Source organism: Boleophthalmus pectinirostris, unplaced genomic scaffold, assembly GCF_026225935.1.
Source record: "Boleophthalmus pectinirostris isolate CB_2022bp ecotype Guang Dong unplaced genomic scaffold, ASM2622593v1 HiC_scaffold_18, whole genome shotgun sequence".
Lineage (NCBI taxonomy): Eukaryota > Metazoa > Chordata > Actinopteri > Gobiiformes > Gobiidae > Boleophthalmus > Boleophthalmus pectinirostris.
In genome coordinates, this window is record NW_026571133.1 from 14,696,808 (window position 1) to 14,721,109 (window position 24,302).

General features: G+C 37.4%; 1 protein-coding gene across 1 annotated transcript in view; it reads right to left on the reverse strand.

The window, feature by feature from the left end:
* Nucleotides 1-24,302, reverse strand: part of ano2b (anoctamin 2b) — a 68,785-nt gene that overhangs the window by 40,027 nt on the left and 4,456 nt on the right. The window contains exons 2-4 of the mRNA XM_055153458.1: nt 15,975-16,171; nt 13,793-13,834; nt 11,370-11,744 (exon numbers count right to left, since the gene is read on the reverse strand). Of these exons, the coding sequence (XP_055009433.1) occupies nt 11,370-11,744; nt 13,793-13,834; nt 15,975-16,049 (492 nt within the window). The 5' untranslated portion in view covers nt 16,050-16,171. The remainder of the gene's footprint in view (nt 1-11,369; nt 11,745-13,792; nt 13,835-15,974; nt 16,172-24,302) is intronic.

Consider the following 24,302-nt stretch of genomic DNA (forward strand, 5'->3'; position numbering starts at 1 on the left):
GTCTGATCTATATTATAAAATTTCCTCATCAAAAACATATCCAGAGTGTTCTCTCAGAAAGAAAACACGCATTTTGAGCTTTGGAGATGCAGACAGATTAATAAATCTGTTTAATAAATATGTTTTTGATGAGGTAACATCATTGTAACATGCCTTAAAGCTCATAAGAGTCTTTTGTATAATATAGGACCTTTAAACGGTCTAGTACACAATACAAATTGTGATCTAGGTAGGCTCCCCCTGAGTCTATACCTGTCGATGTCTATTCAACCTTTGTCACCTTTGTCACCTTTGCTTGAATAATGCTATGACACCATAGACATATAATTAGTAGATGTGGTGTTCAGTGCTCATACTATCAGCCATTTTATTTTAGATAATATGTAATGTGTAAAACTGGCATCTGAGCTTGCTTAGTTCTAGTGACCACTGAACATTTGCCTGACCAGCCAGCCCCGTCTTCATACTGTTCGAAACCAGAAGGAACTGGAACCAGGCCACAGAGCTTGAAAAAACTCCATTCAAAACGTGAGGCAATCCAACCACAGCTGCAAATTTGTAGCACATGAATCCATGCTGTTTCTCAGTCCTTTATGTTGTCTTTTTCCTCCTTTTCTACATGTAAACCACCATGTTTGTTTTTGATGCGAATGGAGCACACGTCTCTCTGATTGGTTAATTCGCCTGTCAATCATGCCCCCGAAATCGCAGAGATCAGATATAGCTCCAGATTCACCCGTCTTTGTAAAGTATTGTCAAAGTGTAAGTAAGTAAGTAAATAAATGTTTATTTATATAGCGCTTTTCACAGACATATGTCACACAGATGCTTTTACAGATCATTATTAATTTACTCCATACACAGAGGTGATAATCTACTATTTCAGCCACAGCTGCCCTGGGGCAGACTGCTGGAAGCATGGCTGTCATCGGCCCTTCTGACCACCACCATCACTCACGCACACACCACTTTCATACTAGGCAATGTGGGTGTAGTGCCTTGCCTAAGGACAAAATGACAGTTTTTGCAACTGGCACCCCACTGAAGTGTGTGGTTCTAGCTGGCCGAGCAAACTGAACATCCTCTTTTACATGATACTGCTGACAAGACTAGATAAAAGAAATATCGTGAAATAATTATTATATTTACTTTTACAACGGGTTGGTTTCAGCATTCATTTGTGTGTGCATCCATGTGAATGGAGCATTATTTCATGTTTATATTTACTTAGACAAACTTTATTGATCCACAGGGGAAGTCATTTAGACAAAGTCGCTCACACATCGAAATATGTTATAACAAGCAAAATATGAATGTTAATAACAAATTCAAAATAAAGCTATATACAAGAAGTCATAAACAGAAAATAGTTTACATTTATGAAAGTCACAATCACAAATAAAGAATAGAAAGACAAATATAACAAATTGTATCCGTATTGAACATTTGTGCCACTACTTAACTGCACCATTTGTTACTCTGATTTGAGTACTACTGTTCTGGCATACACAGTACAAACAGTGAGCAGGAGCCAAGCACTCAAGCCCCAGTCTAATCAGCGTTTGTCATCTGAATTTGCACATGCTGATATTCAAATGCACTGTGCACAGCCCCATAGAAATCATCATAAAACCATCACTAAACCTCTTCCTACACATTCTACTAAAATGCTTTGAAAATTAATTCTCTTTTTTTTCTTGCACAGTCCACCTCCACGGGCTGTCTTTCTGTGCTGCGCTGCTCCATCAAAACGCAGGGGTTATAAATACCTTCAGTCTGGAGAAGGTTAATTAGCAAAGGCATTTTCAATTAGCTCTTTATCTCTGTGGGGGGGTAAGTGGGACAGAGCCAGGGGCGTTTTTTGGGATGGGGAGGGGGCGATTGACTGTGTAATGGGACAGAGGAGGGAGAGAAGATGAGAGGGTAAAAGATAAATATCAATATAGAGCGGAGAAGTTAGGGAACATAAACAGAGGACTTCATTGAAAAGGTAAATTATACATTAGTGGTCCTTAAAGTTGTGAATAAGTTGTGAAGTTTTATCAGTTTCATAGAAGAAATATTGAGGATATGTTACATAAAAAAAAAAAAAAAAAAAAGAAAAGAAAGAAACCTAATAGATAACTGTGTCAAAACAAATGTATTATTTGATCCCAGTGAAAGTGTAATTGACTACTGATGGGGTGTTCTTTATATATCTCTGTGTGAAATGTTTAGCAGTTACCATGGAGACACAAAGCACACGTTAGCGAACATTAAGGCTATGCAATTAATTGAATTTTGATCACAATTTTGATTTGTGTGTCAATTGATCTCCAAACTCATATAATCAAGTCAAAAAAATTTAAAGCTTAACAAAGTTTATTTAGGGATATTGTTATATAAATAAGTATATTTATTTTATTTTTTAAATATAGAAATTGTAGCAGCTGGATATATAGGTTATTTTGGATATATTCATGTTTTTCTATGCCTTATTTCATGTTATATTCATTTTATGTTTCATACATTGCAAAACTGCTCTAAGGTACATATTTGTAGTTTTAGTTTTTTAGTTTAGTGCAATTTGAACCTTTTGTGTAAATTATCAATAACAAAGTGTAGTTGTTTTTTTAGGAAGAAATGCTGAACAAATGCATTGTGTAACTAAAAAAAATTATCGTTTGACTAATCGTGATTTCAATATTGACCAAATAATGGTGATAATGATTTTTTCCATAATCGAGCAGCCCTAGCAAACACCATCAAAAAAGTTTTAAGCTGGTCTGAAAACTCAAGAAAAAATACAAAATGGATTTAAACAACACATTTTCCGAAGCCTGTGACAAGCGCTCATGGTCCTGTTTAGGTGTTTGATTTTCAACAAAAAAGGTGAGAGTGACTAATTGAAAACTGTTGGCTAAAGCTTTTTATGTGTGAGATTTCTTTAACAGCACAAATCAGCTCACCGGTTGTAGTTCCAAGTAAGTCAGCTCTTTCTGGTCAGACTGTATTAAAATAAAGATTTGTTTAAAGTCTAAGAGACCTTCTGACAGAGCAGAGCCTCTAGTTAGCGTCACACCCCCAGGGAATGTTGCAGTAAAGTATCAATGGCCAAATGAAGGTGATATAGTATTAAGATATTGTTTTAATAGTTGTTTTTAAGGTATGCAAAATTGATCTCATCTTGTCATGAAGAAAGACTAAAAGCTGCAAAATGATCTGATGCAATGAAAAGAAATGAAAACCTGTAGTCTAATGTTTAAAACAAGAGTATATTGATAGTCATTTCACATTACTGCAAAACTTCAAGTAAAAACAAGACTTTCACAGGCACAGGGACTAGCAGGTGGAGCGTAAAATCACCAGTAAAAAAGTGATAGGTCAGATCGGCGGAGAGGAAAACACCATTACAGTTAGAATGCAGAGGTTTCAAGTTATTTTTGAGTAATTAAACCCTAATCCAAACATGATTAGACAAAAAGACAAATTCCAAACTGTGAAGCAATTTAGGTCATATTAGAATATCTCCATGGAGAAAAGCAGGTGATGGAAAAGTTACACAGAGCAACTTTAATTGGAAAGTTTGGGACCCATTCTCTACTTCACAACTTTAAATCAGGCAGAGGAAGTGGGTTTCTATATAAATCTTTGGTTGTACTTGTAATAAAGCGATTGGTATGTGGGTCTTAGTATTACATTTTCTCTCCCTTCTGTGTGAACACCTACAGTGAGGGTGAAGAGTTATAAAAAATGCATGAGCCATTTTGAGTGACATTTAGCTCAGTAAATATCACCCACTCTTCCACATGTGTGCATCCTTCAGCTCCTGCGTTTGTCTCATAGGGTTTTGCATCTCACATACTCTTGGGTTTAGAATAGAACTGTTAAATGAAGAATACCACTGTGGTTTAAATGCTGCATGCTACCTGTTTAAATGCAATATTTGAATCATTATTGTTATATAATATGTAGTCTTCAGTATAAATGATTGTGGACCTTGATGACTTCTTCATGTCTTCTATAAGTGGTAATCAAAAAATCTTGGCTCTATTCAAGATAATGGGAACTGCAAAACAAACTCAAACTAAAACTCTAACTAAATTCAAATCCAGAAGTTTAAGGCAAACTAATTTTACAAGGGTGATATACATCAAATAGCCAGCTAGATAGATAGTTAGACAGATACTTAAACTAATTGATCCCAAGAGAAATTCAAGCGTAGCTGCAACAACATTTATTGCATTTCTCAGTGGACTTTGTCTCAGTCAAAGGTCTCAGTGCAGTTTCACAGGAGAATGGTCAGGTAGGGTCAGCAGATCTGAATCAGGGCAGTTTGAGGAGAGGAAGAACCAAAAGTGCCCCTGCTCTGTGTCCTGCACCATGACAGAGGCTTCCAGGGGCAACCAGGTGAACACAAAAGGAAAGCCTCTTCTAAACCTCACTCTCACTCTGCTCTGTTTGTGGTGAAATGGATCATTCCCTCAAAGTGTTTCCTCTGCAAGGTCTTCTGCCACATTTGCTGACATATGGTGCAAAAAGCCTGTTGCATCTCAAAGGTCCTGAGCTAGCTCCTTGGCTAATCTCTTGCACGGTCTCCTTAGATGCATAAAAAAACAGCTCATTTCAAACAATGCAACAGTCCCTTACTTGTGTCCTTTGCTGCATTTCTTAGTTGGTTAAAATCCCATGACATGATATTAAAAACTTAAAAAAAATTTAAAAAAACTTTAAGTCTCAAAATCTACTCAGTCAGGTAGCCAAAGAGCAGCCAGCCACCTTTGCCATGAAAGAGTATACACAAATCATGATCTGAGTCCTGTGACAATGTTGAAATTTGTCATATTTGTGATTTAATAATTCTCTGTTTAAAAAATGATATTTTATGTCCACAGACCAATATACTGTTATATGAACTTGTGATATTTCATCCACGCTTAACTAGTACTTTTTTGTCTCTGATATGTACCTAATTATATGTTAGTCTGTACAGTACTTTGAATATCTCCGTCAGTAATACAGTATTGCAATTCACTTCAATAATTCTCAATTAAAGGAATCTTTATTCTCAAACACAGAAATATTTGTGATGCATTTGAACTTTTTGGAACACCATCCACTCCTAACTACAAGCACTTGTTTCTGAAATGTACATAATTAAATCTTGGACTATCTGTCCCATAATTTGATCCACAAAGGTCTTGTCTCTCTCGGCTCTACCTCCTGTTCCCTGTATTTAAGCCTCCACAGGTTGGACACACACACACCCTCTGCTCCTGAATCCACACGTAGCAGTGATTTAATTAAAAGTGTGCTTTAAGAGGATGTCCCTGTGAGAGCGAAGGTCAGCTCAATAAGCCTCAGACACAGTCAACAGGCCTGACATTTGAATTCCAGCTTAGCTTTTTTTACACCGAGCAATTAGCGCTAAATTGAACAAGCTGGACAGAGCTGAGATGAGAGCTCTCCAGATGTGGAACTGAAGACAGCTCAGAGGGCTAATATCGTCTCAAGTAACTCCAATTTAATTAACAGAACGGTGTTTTTGATGAAGTTCATTTCACTTTAGTCTGTTTAAAGGGCGTGCACCTGATTTTGAACCATGAGTGAAAAACATGTTTCACACTGAACTTTTAGACCTCTCTGCTCTCTGCTTTTCAGCCATGAGAGAAACCACTAGAATAGTCACACTCACTTGTTTCCACGTGGTTCTTGCCCAGTAAAGTGTCAGATTGGATACAGTACAATTGTTTGTCCCTGGCAACACCATTCAGTCTTTTTTTTTTTAACAATTGGCTGTTTTGATGAATGATTTTCGTGAAATTGAAGGAAAAAAAGTCAGGTACAGCCCCTTTAAAGGTGCATTGTGTAACTTTTCTGATAGAGGGTCCATCACCTGCTTGTCTCCACAGTGTGATTGTATTGCCTGGAATGTTCCACAGTATAGTATTAAACATCTATTCTTTTATTTATTCCATTACAGATACATTTATTGTTTTAATATAATGAAAAACATGCGTTCTTACAATAAACTGAGATGCCTATCCATAGATCTGACCTGTTTCTTGGACTAGTTTATTTTTTAACTTCATGGAGATAGATGCAAAGCAATAACATTTCGACGCAGCCAAGCAGTTGGAGGACCCTCCATGAGAAAAGTTGCACATTGCACCTTTCAGTTATGAAAACTGCGGTATGGTCGTAATTGTTGATTAGCCGAACATAACAGAATGGTACAATGACATATGTTATTAGGTAATTTTTTTTCAGACCAAGAGTTTGTTTTCATACCTGAAAGTTTCGAGTGCTCATTAGCGGTCTTCCTCAGAGTGGTCATGTGATGTTGCTGTGACGTATCTAGCAGCGCCATCTACAGTCTGACTTCCTCAGGAGGGTATCCCAGGTGTGAGAGTAAAAAAGCCTCCTCATCCTGGTTTGTAGTCCTATGGGCACGTTTCTGTATTTCTATTGCCTCTTTAATTAAGCGACCGTGTTTGTTTTCCTCTGTCCAAATTATGTTTGCTCCGTCCCAGTCCATAATGTGGTTCTCTGTTTTACAGTGGTTAGAAATGGCCGATTTGAGTTGTTCCTGTTCTACTTTGTGTTTTGTTGCTCATGTGCACGCTTTCACCATTTCCTTCTCGCATCCTGTCCTATGTTTCTTTTTTCATGGACTGAATGCCCTCTCTTTTTCTCTGATATGCTGGTATGTTTTATTGCAGGACATGCAGGGTATTTTGTATATGACTTTACATTTATACTCTATTTTATAGTTTTATAGTTCTATTTTGTCTTTTGGGTAGATGAGAAATTGCCTGAGTTTTCAGTATGGTTTCACTGGTGTGTTGATATTGTGTTTTCTTATTGCCTTCTACACTTTTTCTGTTAGACTATTACTCTACAGTGACATTTAGATGACAAAACTGGGCCATTTCCTATTTTTTCCTAGATTTTGTGAGACTTACTACTCCTGCGAACAGAGTCCACCGGAAGTTGTAATCACATCTTTCCAAACATCTTCCTCATTTGTGACGTGAGCGTGTATAGAGCCTATTGAAGGCATTGCTGAGATGTAATACGCACTTTAATCGAGCCCAATGAGCAGTGTTCTGTTTCTCTGTTCCACCATTCAACGCACCACGCTTTAACTGATCTTAACGTTACTCTCATGGGCATATTTAATCAGGAAAATCTAAAGTTATTACAATGCATTGTTGTCTCCATTGACTCCCTGTAGTGATTCGATCCAGTCCCATTGAATCCATGGGAGGAGATAAGGAGCTATCAGAGTCACAGCTAATCTGATCCGGGCTTAGACTTCATTGCCACACTGTCAACAATCTGATGAGAACTGCCACAGAGCACGGAGTCTGCCAGCTGGGTGCCAACCAACGCCCGCACAGACGGTCACATGGGCGCAGCTAAAGAGGGTCCTTTCACATACCTGCCTGGGTTATGTAATACAGCAGTCAGTCATAACATTTAGTACCTGTTACTGTGGGCAGGATTTAGCTCCGGAAATCAAATTCTCATTCATTTCTCCCATTGCATATTTAGAGTCTGAAGGAGGATAATGTGGTAAGCAGTAACTACAAGGCAATTTCATGGTTTATAGTGTTTCAGAATTTTCCCTTTATAATTGAATTCTATGTTTTATGTCCATGAGATACAAAATACAAAAAATATATATTAACTTTTTAGTAAAGCCTATAGGGAAAATATCTAGGTATTTTTAGGGATCCACTGATACTGATTCCGATACTATTGCTTTAAGAATCTGTAGATACCTGATATCAACAAATACCAGTGAAGAGACAGCATTTATTTCATTACATTATTTAAATGTGTTTTCTGGTATTCATTCCACAATTAATGACAAAACAACTTTGTGACTAAAAGAGACTTTCTAGGCCAACTATGACCAGTCTTATTAATTAAATCATTTTATAATTCCAAACTGGATATTGACTGAACCAATATTTGCTGATAGTCGATATCTGGTCCAGTAAATTTTTCAATATCTGCGCTAATATCTGATACCAGCAGGAATTTTACCTCCAGAATCAGAAATGCCTTGCCCACTATTAGACTGGATTAATTCACTCAGTAACCATTAACAATGGATTTTCTTCTGCTTTTCTTTCTTCTGTCTTATACCTGTTACTGCCTGAAACTGTGAAAATCAAACCAGAAATTGCCACTTTCCTGAGAATGAGAAAATCAATACAAAGTGGGTCAAAGCTGTTAAAGTCACTGCAGCCAGTGTCAGGCGCTAACAGGGGCCAGAAGGGCATCCCATTCATCAGCATCAATTTACTCTTTATAATGACAAATAAAGGGCCCAGATTACACTATTTTCTGATCTATCATAATGTTGTTTCCTCATCACAAACATGCCTGGAGTTGTGTTTTGTTTCGCTCACACGTTTAATACACAAATCTTGCATATTTAGGTTCTTCTGAGCTGAACTAAAAACACTCTTTCCCACCTTGTGATGTCATGTCCTACAGGAAGTGCCCCACTGTGTTTTAAACTCCATACAGCTTCACTAGAATCATCTCGATAAATTCAGCCCTGGAATCTCTACAAGACAAAAGGTAAAAGTAGCTGATACCTTAAAAGTATCCTTGAAAACTACAACTTTATGACATCACAAGGTGTACAGAGTATTTTGAGCTTTAGGGATGTAGACAGACTAATAATAACAAGTTATTCAATAGAGAAAAAAACACACACACACACAACTAGGTATATTTTTGAGGAGACCATTTTGAATAATATAGGACCTTTAATGTATGTATATCTTGAGATTAAACTTTGAAGTCAGACATTTTTGGGAATTCAACAAAACTTACGGAAAAGCAGATTCACACAGTAGTTTCTTGGAGCTCCCAAATTGTTATTTTAATAGCACCACAATGTGACATTTCGGGGTCAAGCCTTTCTTCAGACATGAATTTAATTAATTCAACAGAATGATTTCAACAGAACCTCTCAGCTTTGCAAGACTCCAGTCCAAACGGCTCACACTGACTCATTTGTTTGCAGTTGTCAGTTGGTCGCAGGGCTACCACACAGGCACAGACGGATGACCATTCACTCTCACATCCATTCACAGAGGAAAAGGGACAAGATCTCCAGTCACAAGATTTACTCCTGGTGAGGAACAATCTTAAAACAACCTTTTCTGAATGCCATGGTTACACTTTACTTCACATAACAGTAATATCTTTGTACAAAGTAGTAAATAGGAAAAATAGAAAGGAAACATGAACAAATTATTTATCAGCATCAGTAAAAAGGACAGAAATTGTACTAGTATTTGCTCATTTTTAGTAGAATATGAATCATGTATCAAAAATTTATTCTAGACATTGCAATTTTATGATTATTCACAATTACAGATTCATTATAGCCTAGCAACAGTGAACTCCTTTTAGCTCATCATTCCTTTGATGTGTGACCAGCTTTATAAAACTTTACTAGAAGCTGAACAATAAAAAATAGCCAGATTAAAAGTCCCTCTATACATTTTTTGTCATTTTGATTCAGTATTACAACCTCAAAAATCACAATTATCGATCAACCAACTAATCTCGACATCTCCTGTATCACAAATCACAAATGAACCGAACTGAACTGCTGTAGTCCCCATGTGACACCTTGGCAGAAACCCTAAAACTGACACCTGTTTCAGTGAGTCACCGTTCACACCCATCCAGGTCATAGTGCTAATGTAATCCATGGATTACGTTCCGCAGTAATATCACCACAATATCAAAGCATTTCCATATAGATAAAGTTACCATAATACAATCTTAAAATTGCAATATCATGTTCAAAATAGCATCTCTGGGTTGTATTGTTTTCACACGTGCCTGTTGCGACTGAGTTGGTTACGCCTCATTAACGCTGCTGTGAAATGGGAGCTCTGTCTGACTGTGGCTTACTGAACATTCGAGGAACTGGGTGTTGATCATTTTAACAAGCTGGAGGCAATGTACTAGGTCAGTTGTAACTAAAGTTAGTTGAATGTTGACTTCTCTGCAACAACTTTGCCCAAAACAAATACATAATGTCAACCTTTCAAATAGGTAGGCATGTCATGATAACAAATACTGAAATGCAATATATTGCTGAAGAAAATATAGATGATAAACAATAATACTGAAACAAAACCACAAAGCAGAATTGTCCAAAATCTATAATCTATATGAGTCATAGAAAATCTATAATCTAAAATGACTCACAATTCAAACCTCTACAGCTCAAATCTGATCATATTGCAAAAAAATACCAAAAATTACCCACTGGTACAAAGAAAAAATACGCACGATAAATAATGGTCACCAAAAATTATTGTTCCATCTATGATGCATTGAACGATAAGTCGAAATATTATTTATCGTGACAGGCTTAGACCTGTCACACATTTTTGGCAACACATTTTGAAGTGTGACGTATACTAAGGCCAATATAGATAATAAATGATAATACTGAACCAAATTCATGTCACTGACAAAACTATCAGATGAAACCATGTATCCCTATAATTAGCTTGAGAAAAAAAGTAATGATATTTCTGTATCCCAACACTATAGACAAAGGGAGTCCAACCGACAACCTAGTGGTCAAATGCTGCCCTCAGAAGAACTGGCCAAACTTCCATCAGTTATGGTTTTCATGCATTAGTATCAAAATTTCAATATAACTATCTTGTAAGACAGACTGGATTTTAAGGTTCTAACTTCTAAGTCTTAATAAAAGTATAGTGGCCCAATTAATAATAAAATATTAATAAATTATCAGTCAAATGTGTTGTACCACAGTGCAGAGCTCTGTACAAGGAGCTCTGACAGTCAAAATGAAACTGTTGGGTACTGTCTGCATCAAATTATGAAGTTTTTTATCTTCTGAGAACCAGGAAATAGTGCTGGTGCGATGTTAGCATGCTAGTTGTTGTTCAGTTGAATGATTTACTGTCTCCCTTAACCACACATCTAAGATCCTCCAGTCTGTATAGGTTTCAACATAATGAAAAACCCTTGCACATGCCTGCTTTGGTTTGCGTCCTCCATAAGAATAAGAAAACTCCAAACACCTTCACTAGAATCATTTGGATCATTTCAGCCCTGGAGTTTCCAGTTTCTACTGAATTAAAGGTAATAGGTAACTGTTAACTTCAAAACTACTGCTTCATTACATCAAAAGGTGGAAGGGCTCTGGAGATGTACACAGATGAAAGGATTACTTCAACACAACTCAATTTCAGGCATGTTTTTAATGAGGCAACACGATTCTAACAAGGCTTAAAGCTCAGAAGAGTCAATTTTGTGTAATATAGGACCTAAACTTTTTCATTTAAATGTTTAACCACAGTAGCTCTCACCTCTTTGTCCCGCTCGATCTCGAGTCCTGCCTCCATCAGACTGGCCTCAAACTCTTGTCTGATCAGTCTCATCTCTTGGTCCACAGGCTCCACATTCTCCTGGCTCTCCGCAGCTCCCAGCTCCATCAGCACCTCCCCCACACTGGCAGGAGGGCCCCCGGGCACCCCCATGCCTCTCCTCTCTGCCCCCTCTGAGGCCACAGATGAGGGGAAGTTCCCATTGGACACCACAGAGAGCTGGTCATGGGTGCTGGAGATGCGTATAGAACCGTGTCTCCTGTGGTGGAAAACTAAAACGTAGTCCACTTTACGTTGGCCATCCGAGAAGAAAAGGCCCTCACCGCTGTACCTGTGGCTCTCGGGTGAACCCACCACCTGCAGGACCGAAGAGAGTTAAGAAAGTTGAGAAAAATGTTCAGTTAGACTATGTAGATTATAAGGAGGGTTGGTTAAAATGATACACCATTAAAATGCTACGCCTTTTAAACTACAGGTTATTACTTTAGACTAGTAACTTGGTCATTGATGTTGCTTTTAACATCAATGACATTCTAAAAATATTTACATAATATTTATACTGTATTTGTTTATGATTTACTTCTCTATTTAAAACCGTGTCAGGATGTAATACAATATTGTGATGTTTTAAACACTTTAATTGTCAATTTAGGACAGCAAATTATTTTAATAATAATATAATACAGTATCACAAGTCTTGCAATAATATTTTTGTGAATATAGCATCGAGCAGAAAATGTTACATAGTATAATATATATGATTTCATATCAAATATTGCTCAATGATGTTTTATGTTTTGTTCTGTTTTGGGGTTTTTTTTGTAATCATCAGTTGTAGCTAGTCAAATGTTTAGCAGATGGTTTATAAAATATATAAGCCACAGTAGCACAGTTTTCCCTGAGCTGTAGTGAATATATAAAGTGGCATTTGGGTCTGGAAAAAACAATCTAAATCTTAGCGGCAGAGTGGGCAGCAGGTTCACCTCTGACTCTTCAGTCTTTATTTAGACAAAGGCAGAGTAGAGAGGAGACTAAACACTAGCACACTCAAATTCAATACATCCTGTGCGAGCTCTGCCATTTTCCCTATTGTAAGGTGCTGTACTGTGACATTATGTGCTAACAATGTACAGTAGCTCTTGTACAGAGAATATAATTGTGGATAATAGAAAAGTAGAAGCCACCTGTAACTCCTGTAGGCTGTAATAATGACTTACATTTGAGTCCTAAGCAGAGACTGGGATAACCATAGAAAGTGTTGCTATGGAAGCACATTCAGTAGCAACCATTTCCATTTGTCATTGTGTAACGAAGGGAATGAAAATTGTTCCAGCAATACTTTTTTTTTTTTTTATGTAGCATATGCATACACATTTGCTAACATGGACCGCATTCAAACCTTTAGAGTTTAGTCCTGGTCAGGTCCTGGTCTGCTTCTGGTTTAGTTCTAATCTAGTCCTCGTTTAGTTTCATTAAACCTATTTAAATCGCACTTTTTATTTGGTGTGTCTGCACATGTGAAAGCACCTGTCTAGACAAATGTAACAGCCTGTAGCTTATATTATGACTAATATTTTTACATGTCTAACTAAATACTGCTAGAACTATATTTGTTTTATGGACTTTTGATGTTTTATAGACCAGCAGGATTGTAAAGAAGTAGACCAATTTAAAGAATGAATATTTAAAATTAAGTTACAATTTTAAACTGTGAAATTGTCAAATCCACCACATGTATAGAAAAAATACTATGCAGGGTGTTCTTAGTAACACTTGTTGTAATCTTTTGTCTGGTAACTTTTTATTTACTGGCATCACCCAGATATTATTAATTAAGCAGCTTTAATAGTTAAATTCACATTAAAATAGGCTTGCTTAAGGGCTGCACGTCCATGTAAGATAAATTATAAGTCTTTATTTATTCTCGTCCTCATTAGGTTTAGCAGTCCACAAAATAAAATGGCTTCTGATTGAAAATTAAATAAATGTAATCACAAGCAAATAATTTCACATGCAGTCATATAATTTGCAAATGTTGAGGTCAGTAACCTGCTACTGCTGCTTCAGCAATAAACAATGGAACCATGGAATCATAGTCTCCTGACATTTTATTTTACGGACACGGAACAGAATGGAACTGGAGTTCTTAGAAAGTGCGCACCAGGGACAGCTCCCCGGAGGGTTCCCTGTGGCACTCAGACTAGCTATATGTAAGCTAAAGCCAACTAGCCCACTTGGTTTTTAGACATTTCAAAAAGTAAAATTGTTATTACATGTACATTTCACATACATTTGGGAGGTTAGAAATTTGTCTAATATGGTTCGGTATAGCTGTGTAACTTCTAAGAACTAACAACGTGACAAATGAGGAAACTCAGCTCAAATGACACTGAATGTTTACTTACAGGTATCTTGTCTTCACTCGGAGAGATCTGCATGTTGTTAGGCTTTGAAAAAGACAGAAAGACACAAAAGTGCATCAAACAGTGTGTCCTGCAAGGGGTAAAAACATCGCTTAATCTTCACCATCTCCATCACTAACATCCCACGCGTAAACACTGGCTAAGATCTCTCCTGGTAATCCATGGATTGGTACGAAGGGTGCGTAAAAAGTGAGCATGGTTTGGCTCGTAGCAGCTTCAGAGTGAGTTGGAGAGGAGCAGAGTGCTGTGCTGCCTGTACCAGAGCCGCTCTCCATCTATCCCACTGGAGACAGTGAGTGCGTCTCTGCGCGCTGTGGGCGCTAGCGCTCCACACTGTAAAACTGCGCACAGCGATCAAAGTGGGTGGACTGAAGTGAAACGAGCCCCGAACTGTGGAGGATCAGTGGACAAGAACAGGTACAGAGAAGAAGCTAAAGGTAAAGAAGATCGAGTTTCTTTTTCAAATTTTTATTTTTTTATTTTTACAAATCTGAAAATTAGTTCTGAAAAGCCTATTAAAGTAGTAATCCATGTTCTGTAGCTATAGGTTTTGGTAAACACTTTTCATAAGACTGCCCTGTTATAGTCTTTCAAATGAGATTTAGTCCTAGTTTAGAGTTAGACTAGATCCACAAGGTGGTCATTTTATGTTCAAATCTGTCCATTCACTGCTTTGCCTTTTGGTCTTTGGTCTTTAGAATAGATTGGAAACAGTTTAGGAATTATCTAGAGCTACTCTCCCACTGCCTCAAACAAATTTGAGGCTTTACTTACCTAACTTAAGCTCCCGGCGCACTGGCTCGAATGATTTTGTTATTTGCCTATGGAGATTTTTACAGTGCAGAGAGAGCGAGTGGGCAGTACTGTTGCCTCGTCAGGATGCTCATCTAGACCAAATCAAACAAGGGCTTTCCCAGTAGTATTTACAAATCTGATCTTTTTGGTTATCTTATTTCCACGAAAATGAAATAGAGATGCATGTTTGTGCATCACGTTCAGTGATTTTCAAATGCGATAGAATGGATCACATCATTAGCAGTCAGTTGTAGCTATTCATAATTTTAATGCTGGTAGCTATTCATAAATTTAATGCTAGTCTTTTTGGTTCAGTATTTATGTTAAAGTTACATTGTGTAATCTTTCTGGTGGAGGGTCTGCTGCTTACTTTTGTCCATGGAGATGTTATTGATTCACTAGGTGGAATTAAACCTTTCTGTCATCATAGAGAGTTACTAGTCAGATCTGTGAAGAAGCACAGTCAGAATACCTGTTTGTCTATATCTTTTTGAGCAATAAACCCACATGCAATTAAATAAACGCAAGGTAGATCTGTTTAATATTTTTAGAAACAAGATGGTGACGAACTGCCAATCGAAAAGTTACATACTGCATCTTTAATTTATCTGTCCAAGAGGTATTGTTCGACTTCTGTTCTGATTTACTTGTATACTGTGCTTATGTTCAGTAAACACCATCCTGCAGATTGAATGGCTGTCAGTTGACATTAGAAGTGTCTCTATTGCAAAACAATGCCCATATTACGACACTTTCTACCAGTAGTCTGAGTTATATGTTAGCGGTTTTGAAACACGATTCTCAGACAAACGTTGCTTTAAGATTGTTATTTTGACTATTAACACAGAAGAGTTGCTTCAATAAGAGTTCCCGACTTTCTGCCCAGTCATAAAAGTGATGCAATTCTTTGAAATCACAAGAAACTTTGCTCCTCATTTTTATGGGGAACAAGAAAATAATTTGGGAACACTCACCAACACTAATGAGACTAAACCCAAAAATGTATTGCTATGTCTGTTTTAGTGCACAAAAAACTAACTATGCTGCTGTGTTGGACATTGCAATAGCAGGAATTGCCTTGAAATATGTGTTTTAAAATAGAAACTTTGTTTAAAAAATGTAAACAGTGTAATGGGTAAAAAATAATATTACCAAGGCTCTAGACACATTTCTGCTTGATTAATTAATTGATGTGATTTTCTCTTTGTGTTGCCGGACTATTGGGAAAATGCAGTCAGCGCCTGTGTTATAATCTGTCTTATTTTCTGTCTTTTTTTTTAATGAATGAGAGGGTGTGTCCAAACTTTTGACTGCTAGTTATTATCTTTTGTCATGCTCGGCCACACAAATGAATAAAATATGTGATTACTTCTAGAAGTCTCTGGGTTTCCTCCAACCAGGGCTCCTCTTTGAGTGTGATGGGTTCGAGGATGTTGGAGGGCATAGGCTCCAGTCCCAGCCCAGATAGGTCCTGCGCCAAATGAAACAGGCCATCGCTGTGAATGGACGAAGACTCACTCAGAGCTGTGGCTGCTCTGATGAAGCTGGAGCCATTCGTCCGAGACTCTGCAAAAAAACGAACAGAAAAAAAAAGGCATTGCATCATTCACTGGTGGGATACAACAATGAATATTAAAGAGCCATAGACTGTATAAAGAAGTGGACTAAAGGACTGTGACGTCACCCATAGTGTTCAGCTCCAGTCAAATGAAGCGCACAGAGGGTAGCAGTGATAAGAGTGAATTTGGAGCGGACAAAATATCAAAATAAAAACACCAGTATCATGTAGAGCAGGTTAATATGAACATTTTAAGACTAAACTGAGTAGCCTGAAACTCACAGTTATCGAGAGAGGGTGACATTTTTTCAATACAAAGTGAACTGGAGCTGGAGTCTCACAATTTGGAAGGCAATGACTAGTATGTTTGGTAAGTCCATTTATATATACATATACAGCCTATAGAAAGAGCACAATCCAAAACAGGTATGAATTACCAAAGATAAAATGCTGGAAATACAGTGAAAGATTTCTTATTGGTTGCCTAGAATGTTCCACCCTAGTACTATAGTCACATAGTATATTAGTTACATAGTATAGTTATATAACACTTTTCCACCTTTGAGGCAATCAAATCTCTTTGCAACAAGGAAAAACTCACCCATTCACACACACACACACACACACATACACCAGTGTACGCAGACACTGGGGGCAAGGTGGGTTAAATGTCTTGCCCAGGTACACAACAATATCATTCATCTGTGAGAGATTACAAGTTAGATCAGTGAAAAGGAGACCTTGCTCACAGTAAGAATGTATGTTTTTCCAAAGCATTTTTGAGCAATAAAAACACCTCTAATAGAAAAGTGCCATTAAGTTTTAGCACCTAGATGTCTCCAGTTATCAAGACAGTTGAAAAGGATGATTTTGTCTTTCTTTTTTAAACAACAATGACAAATGTTTCTGCCTCAAAAATTATAAACTATTATAAAATTATCAATAAAAAGCACAGATAAAGAGCAGCAGAATTAAACCTCCAGGCCTGCTGGAAACTTTCAGTCTCTGTTACATTAATACATATTTGAAAAAGCCTTAATGGTCATTTTGATTTATGTGAAGTTATCCCATGTCCATGATGCTTAAAACCATATTCTGTTTCTGCAGTCGACTAAATCATCACTAAAAATAGACAAACTTTAGCCTCTAAAGTTATGTCTAATTGCATCATAAACTCTGCAGTTTTCTTCTTTTCTCAGTGGGTGACCACTTCATTATTCAGATTTATTCTGATGAAAATGCTTTTTACCTCAATCAGAGTCTAGACCTAGAGGGAACAACAGACACTATATTTTATCATACCACTTTTTACTATAATAATATTTAAAGATGCACTAGTAACTTTTCTAATGGATGGTCTGCCACCTACCACTTGTTCTTTCAGATGTAATTATGTTTCCATTAAATGTAGAACATAATGCATTTATGTAAGTAGTTTTATTGCTTACCACTCCACTGATCTGACTTTTATCTTGCCCTGGTGGCATCACCTGCTTGTTTCCATGGTGGTATAGATAAGTTTCATAGTATGAAATGTTCCAGACAAAGAAAGAACATCTCCATGGAGACCATGACAAAAACACTGGGCACCTTTACACAATACATTTTCTCCACATATTAAAATATTTCTTTTTACATAAACAAGGCTGAAAAATATTGTACTTTAAGTGGCTTTATATTAAAATTAGAGACATGAATTTTCTGCATTCATTCCAGTCTTCTTTTAAATGTATTTTAAATGTATTTATAAGCATGATACTTACTTTATATATTTCTTTATATTTTATTACTTGCACAAGTATTACAGATATAATATTTGAGTAGTTGGCAACAGTACACAAACTAAATGTGTTACAATGATAAAAGGGACAGTTCCTCCTCCACTCTCACATTCGGTGCTGCTTCAGTCCTAAATGAGGCAGATGGCGCTCAGCTAACGGCCTCTGTGCTAATGTGTGACTATTGTCTTAGAGTTTGTCTCATTGGAAGTGACACATTTTCACTTACTTCTGCTACTTTCCATTTGGAGACCTAAATATGCACAGAGGCCCCGCGGAGCCAAGGTTCACACTGAGCAAATTGTAACGTGTCGGTCAATCACGACTGTCACCGAGCGGTAGACTGGGAATCGCCGTAGCAACAAGAGAACAGCACACACTAATACTGGCACTGTTGGAAAAGTTTTGTGATTGTTATTGTCATGAAGAGATGGGCAATATAAATATGAAAATATAACTGTGATCCTATTATGATGTGATATTGTGGTGAAAGCTTTTCGTGAATCAGTTATTTTGTGATCAGGCTCGACCCTTCACTAGTATAGTTACATACTGCGCCTGTAATACATATTAAGGCAACAGGTGTCACAGCAAGATTCATATTGGGGCTGAACAATTTGAGCAAAATGTCATTTAGAGTTTTCTGATTTTCAATTTGAATTTTAATAATAGGATTCAGTTCAAACAAATAGACTGTATAAAGAAATGGACTGAGGGCAGAGCATTTAGCTCCGGTCAAATGTAGCTCATCAAGGCTTGGAGTTATAGGGGATAATTTGGAGCAGGGGCTATATTTGAAATTATGACCTAAAGTATCATAGCAACCAAAGAGCCAATCATGAGCAAGGATGCTGGTATGGCAGGTTGCAGATGCTTAGCAATGCTGTCAGTTAAAAGTGTTGGTAACTCTAGCAGGAGTGACCTCTGGGAAACGAGGAGAAGGAGTCAGCAGTAGTTACAGAGAGAGGAGCGACCACCGATATGTTCAAAGTTCACATATTAAATGTGTTCAGAAGAATTGACAAAAATGCAACAATCACAATTCAAAGCATGTTTATACAGATCTAAAGAGAGTTTGCCTTTTTTATGCTGAAATAAGAGGATAGTTCTGGTTTGGATCATGGTATGGTAAGTTGTGTTCCAATTGCGATTTTAATTAATTTACAAAACTTGCAACCCTAATTCACATTTTAAACTCAAGCCATTTTCACAAGTAAATATTTCTTTTTGCAGTGTGATTTGTGACTGACATTCTGCATGATATAACATTACACTGTGGCTATTTCAGACCCCTCTCTGTAGCCATAGAAACGCAGCATGCTCCTGTTTCAACACAAATCATATTCCATGTAATTTCCATATCTGCAATAACTATCATCACGTTGTATGAGGACATCTCCTTTAAGCCATCATGAGGATTTCCGAAAGCAGCCCTGTGTCCCGGAGGCTAGACCGGTGTGTGAGTGGGAGGGGTGGGGGGTGGGGAAGAGTGGATGAGTGGGGGGTGGACTGGGAGGTCGCCAACGTGCTACAGGCCAAACAGAAAATCCCTCATGCATTAATATGAAGCAGGTCACCGGCAACATGTGTTAGAGCACAATGTCAAAACATAATCCAGAATATCTGCAAACCAGTTCAGAGAAAGTACACTTTATAATCAACTGTGGAATGGGAAAAATAAAAAATACTGACATCATGGTAGATTAGTAGGAGGTACTTTTTAGACCCCTTTGAACAAATTCACCTCATTATGGAAGTTGTCATGGGAAATTTGGGTTGTATTATTTTGCACAGGGTTGCTGATTATGACAGCAAATAAGTTCAATACAGACTACAAAGCTTGGTGCATTGTTGACTTCTTAGTGCACATGAACACTGAACATTTCACAATAAATTACAGCGTAGGGCTATGACAAAAAAAAAAAAAAAAAAGTTTTATGGCAAATTATTTTGTCTCTTTTTGATATGTAGTTGAACATTTCAACATACCCAAAGTGCTTTACATTGCATTATTCACTCAGATTCAGTGGTAGATAATATAGCCACAGCTGCCCTGAGATAGACGGAGGAATCGAGGCTGCCAATCTGCACCATCAGCTCCTCTGACCACCACCAACACTCAGCTTGGTGGGTGAAGAATATACTGTATACAACTGTGCATATAACTGAAAGGTTTTCATTCCGCACTCTTCTCTCCAATTTATGTCTCTCTTTTTTAATTTTAATCTTCATGATTATTTATGTTTTGATTTGTTTTTATTATGATTTTAATGTATTTCTTATTCTGTAAAGCACTTTGAATTACTTTGTGTACGAATTGTGCTATACAAATAAACTTGCCTTGCCTTGCCTTACAACAGGACACAACAACAGGATGCAGAAAAACCCCTGCTGCCCCACTTTGTAACAGGGTATTCCTAGCAGTCTCCCATCCACGTACTAACGAGGTCCAACCCTGCTTAGCTACCACCTCAACAAGGTTGATACTAATACTATAACACTATAACTTGATTTTTTGAAGTACATGGGGTAGGTCAGCATTTTCAGTCAGGTTTATAGTTTCCTATTATTTTGTAATTTTTTTAATTATGTGAATAAGATTTACTGAATGTATTTATTTTAGTATTACATTGTAAAATTCATTAAAGATCTATATTGTGGGATTGTTTTTAATCACTGTAAAGCACTCTGTGTTACAGTTTTGTATGAAAAGCACTTTATAAATAAAGTTTGATTTGATTTGATATTACACAAAATGGATTGTTATCTTCAATCAATGTTATAATGCGGCTACCTCATTAAAACATACCTGGAGTTATGTTTTGTATCATTCACACATGTATTAGTAAATCTTTATTATTAGTCTGTCTACATCTCCAAAGCTCAAATGCTAATTTTCCATGAAGTCATGTAGTTGTAGTTACAGTTAACAGCTACCTTTGATCTTTTGTTCTTTAGAGATGGCTGCTAGGCTAAAATCATCCAAATGATTCTAGGATGGAGTTTGAAATCACAGTGGAGCACTTCCTGTATTACCACATGACATCACAAGGTGGTACAGAGTTTCCTGTTTTCTGTATGAGAGAAGAACTCAGCCTAAATATAGGGTTTGTGTGTAAAACATGTGTGAAAGAAACAAAACACAACTCCAGATATGTTTTTGATGAGGAAACAACATTATAACATAGATCAGAAAATACCGTAATATGTTGCCTGTTGTTTGCCCTTGTCAAAGCCCAATGTTTTGTGAGCTGGCATCATCTGTGATGCATCAAGATTATTAGGAACCTGGTAGGGTAATTGAGCTATTTCTTGTTCAGCAGTCCAACTTTTACCTTTATTGATTATTTTCCCTCTATAACAGCTTCAGCTCTTTGTATATGAGCCGGGCTTACATTCAAACTGAGTTGCCTTTGTATTCTTCAATCACAACCAGCCTGTATACAGTATTATGCAGTCCATACACTGTATTGTTTGTAAAATAGTCCAATCTCTTTTTCTCAGAATGGTTACATAACATCAGCTGTGGTTCCATGATTTAACATTAATTTGCAGTGACACAAAGGCCATGTTTCACACAGTGGACACTCAAAGGAGGCTTTTAGCACAGTTTGGAGCCAAAGACGCACAAAAGAATAACATGTTTTTGAAATAATTAACATTTCATAACATTCAATTGACAAAACTATGGACAAACATAATTTTTCACAACATTATTCACAGTAACAACAATTTATCAAATACTCAATAGCCACAATGGATGATTTTGTAAAGCAATTAACATGAAAAAAGGTTTCACAGAACTTCCCAGACATTTTAGCAAAACAGCTCTTTTCAGTGAAAGCTAATACACTTCAAGCAGTCACACAAAACTTGTTGTTGTTCACTCTTTTATATGTTCACTGCATAGCAGGTTGTAATAACTTCCAATGCAATACAGTTAAAAGGAGAAGCTTACCTGAGAGACCTGCAGACACAGATGTCTATTGAATCTTACCATAACAAAATAATATGGTTATTCATTCCAATGTGGACACTATGATATGGCTCACACACTGTGACACTGTGCATTGACAAACCACATTCAAATCTCTTTGTGTGACAGCTGGATGGCCATACGTCGCCTCTATATCAGCATTACATTGCCTTATGATAAATATGCGCTTCAATCTTAATCACAGCAGGATTGTCAATGGAGACTGTTTGTTTTCACTAAGCCACGGATCACATGTTGAAACACGACTTCACCTAAGTCCTCACATAACAGCAGCTGCCACATCTGTTTGGGCGACACACACATCCGACAATATGGAGTTTGGATTTGGCTGCACAAAAACAGTACAGTGGAATCATTTGGGTAAGTAAAAATAACACAAGTGAAATGAAATTGCTTTTATAATCTGCATCAGCCCAAAAATCATCAAATGAGGAAAGCAACAGCAGTGGCTCAGTGGTACAGTGTTTACTTGCAAAACTTGGAAGTGCCTGCTCTTGTATCATTTGGCAAGACACTTCTAAATTAATTATTGTTAGTCACACTCCTGTCGGCGCCAGCACAAAATATACAAACTGTTAAGCGCAGACATATTATGAGTGCAACTTCAGCTCCATTATGCCTGCCACAGATCAAGACATTTTAATATTTGTTGCTCTAAAATTGCAGATAGGTTCTATACATTTTCATATAAAATGTGTGTTTTATATTGCAAAAGAAAATTTTATTCTATCAACAGGTCAAAAGTTTATAAGAGTGAATACATTTCATCCAAGTAGCATCTTCAGTACTAATGGGTTTCTGAAAGTCACTCACTTATATCTGTCTAAAAGGAGGAGCTACATTGAATACTGTTTATGTTTGTTACTATATTTAGTAACAAACTTATAGGTTATTACCTAAAGCCACAGAACTACCCTAAGTCAGTTCAATTTAGTAAAGAACTAGGGTGTATTAGTTTCTCTGTAGTCATCTCTTCCCTTTCAACAGGTACTTAATGCAGTGACTTTCAGAACCCTGTCAGAGCTGAAGAAGCTATTACAATGAGCACCAAATCATATTCACTTTTGTCCACTTGGCAGAGTAAATTTTCTTTTGCAATGGAATATACCTTGATGACTGAAGGATTACATATCACACTTACAGCTGACAAACCTGCCCTTTCTGCCCCATAGAGCAGAATTAGCCCCTCAAATAATAGCCCCAGTCCAGAGCAATCACCCATGCAACCCTATCCCGCGCTGCAGGAAGTGTTGACGTCTGCCCCACACTGCCCTATTCAGACTCCTATGCACTGAATGGACAGGGACAATGTGCTGCTTACTCTAGGGTGGTCTTGTCTACTGTGTCTGTAACATGTGGAGAGATGGGGCACTTATAATGGGGATGCATGATATTAATAAAACATGCAATTACTATTTTGACTATTGCAATAAAGAAATACAAGGCTATGAATGGCCTGTGCGTACCAAAGTAAAGGCTGAAGCCAGGGGTGGACTGAACCCAGACAAAAACAGGACCAAACTTTTATCAAACCAGCAATGTTGGCATAACATTAATACATGCATCCCGAATCTCAGACTTGCGGTCATCACGCAATGTATACCAGGAAAGGTCCTCCAAAAAAGTGAGCATCAAACCACCACGTTTGATTTTCCAATGGGATGCGTCTATTATCAAAGCCAATATTTTCAAGTCTTTTGAACCATATCGCTTTTGTTTCTGGTTCTGATATTGTCATATTTTAGTTTTGGGATTCGGACATCGTAATTGTGTGGTTGTTGGATGTCCTAACAGCGGAAAATGGCTCAATAAATGGGCTTTGGATGTTTGCGAACTCCATAACTGCAAAAGGGAATCAGATCTGTGTGTCTGCAAACCTCCATTCAAACTGTTTTGCTTCCCAACAGAAATGAAAAATAGTGAAAGGCGAAGGTGATGGGCTGCCTAAGAAATCATCCCAAGTTTGCAGCGAACATTTTGTATGTGGAGTGCCAGCAAAACAAAATCCCGATCCCTCGCTCCACCTTGGTAATGAATGTAAAACATCAACCCCAAAGCGAAAGGCACCAGCTGTTCGCCAAAACACGCCTTCTACTGCGACCAAGACGTGATGTTCCTGTAAAGTCAGTCGAAAAAGAAAGTGCTAGCTTAGCTTCTAGCTTAGCTTAGCTTAGTCTTCTGTACCTCTCGCTTAACAAACAGGATTTTCTTTGGTGGCGCTCCACATACAAAATGTCTGCTGCAAATTCGGGATGATTTCTTAGGCAGCCAAAGGTTACCTTTTTCATCCTTCCTGTGTATCAATACTGCCCATCGCCTTCGCTTTCACTATTTTTCAATTCTGTTGGGAAGCGAAACAGTTTG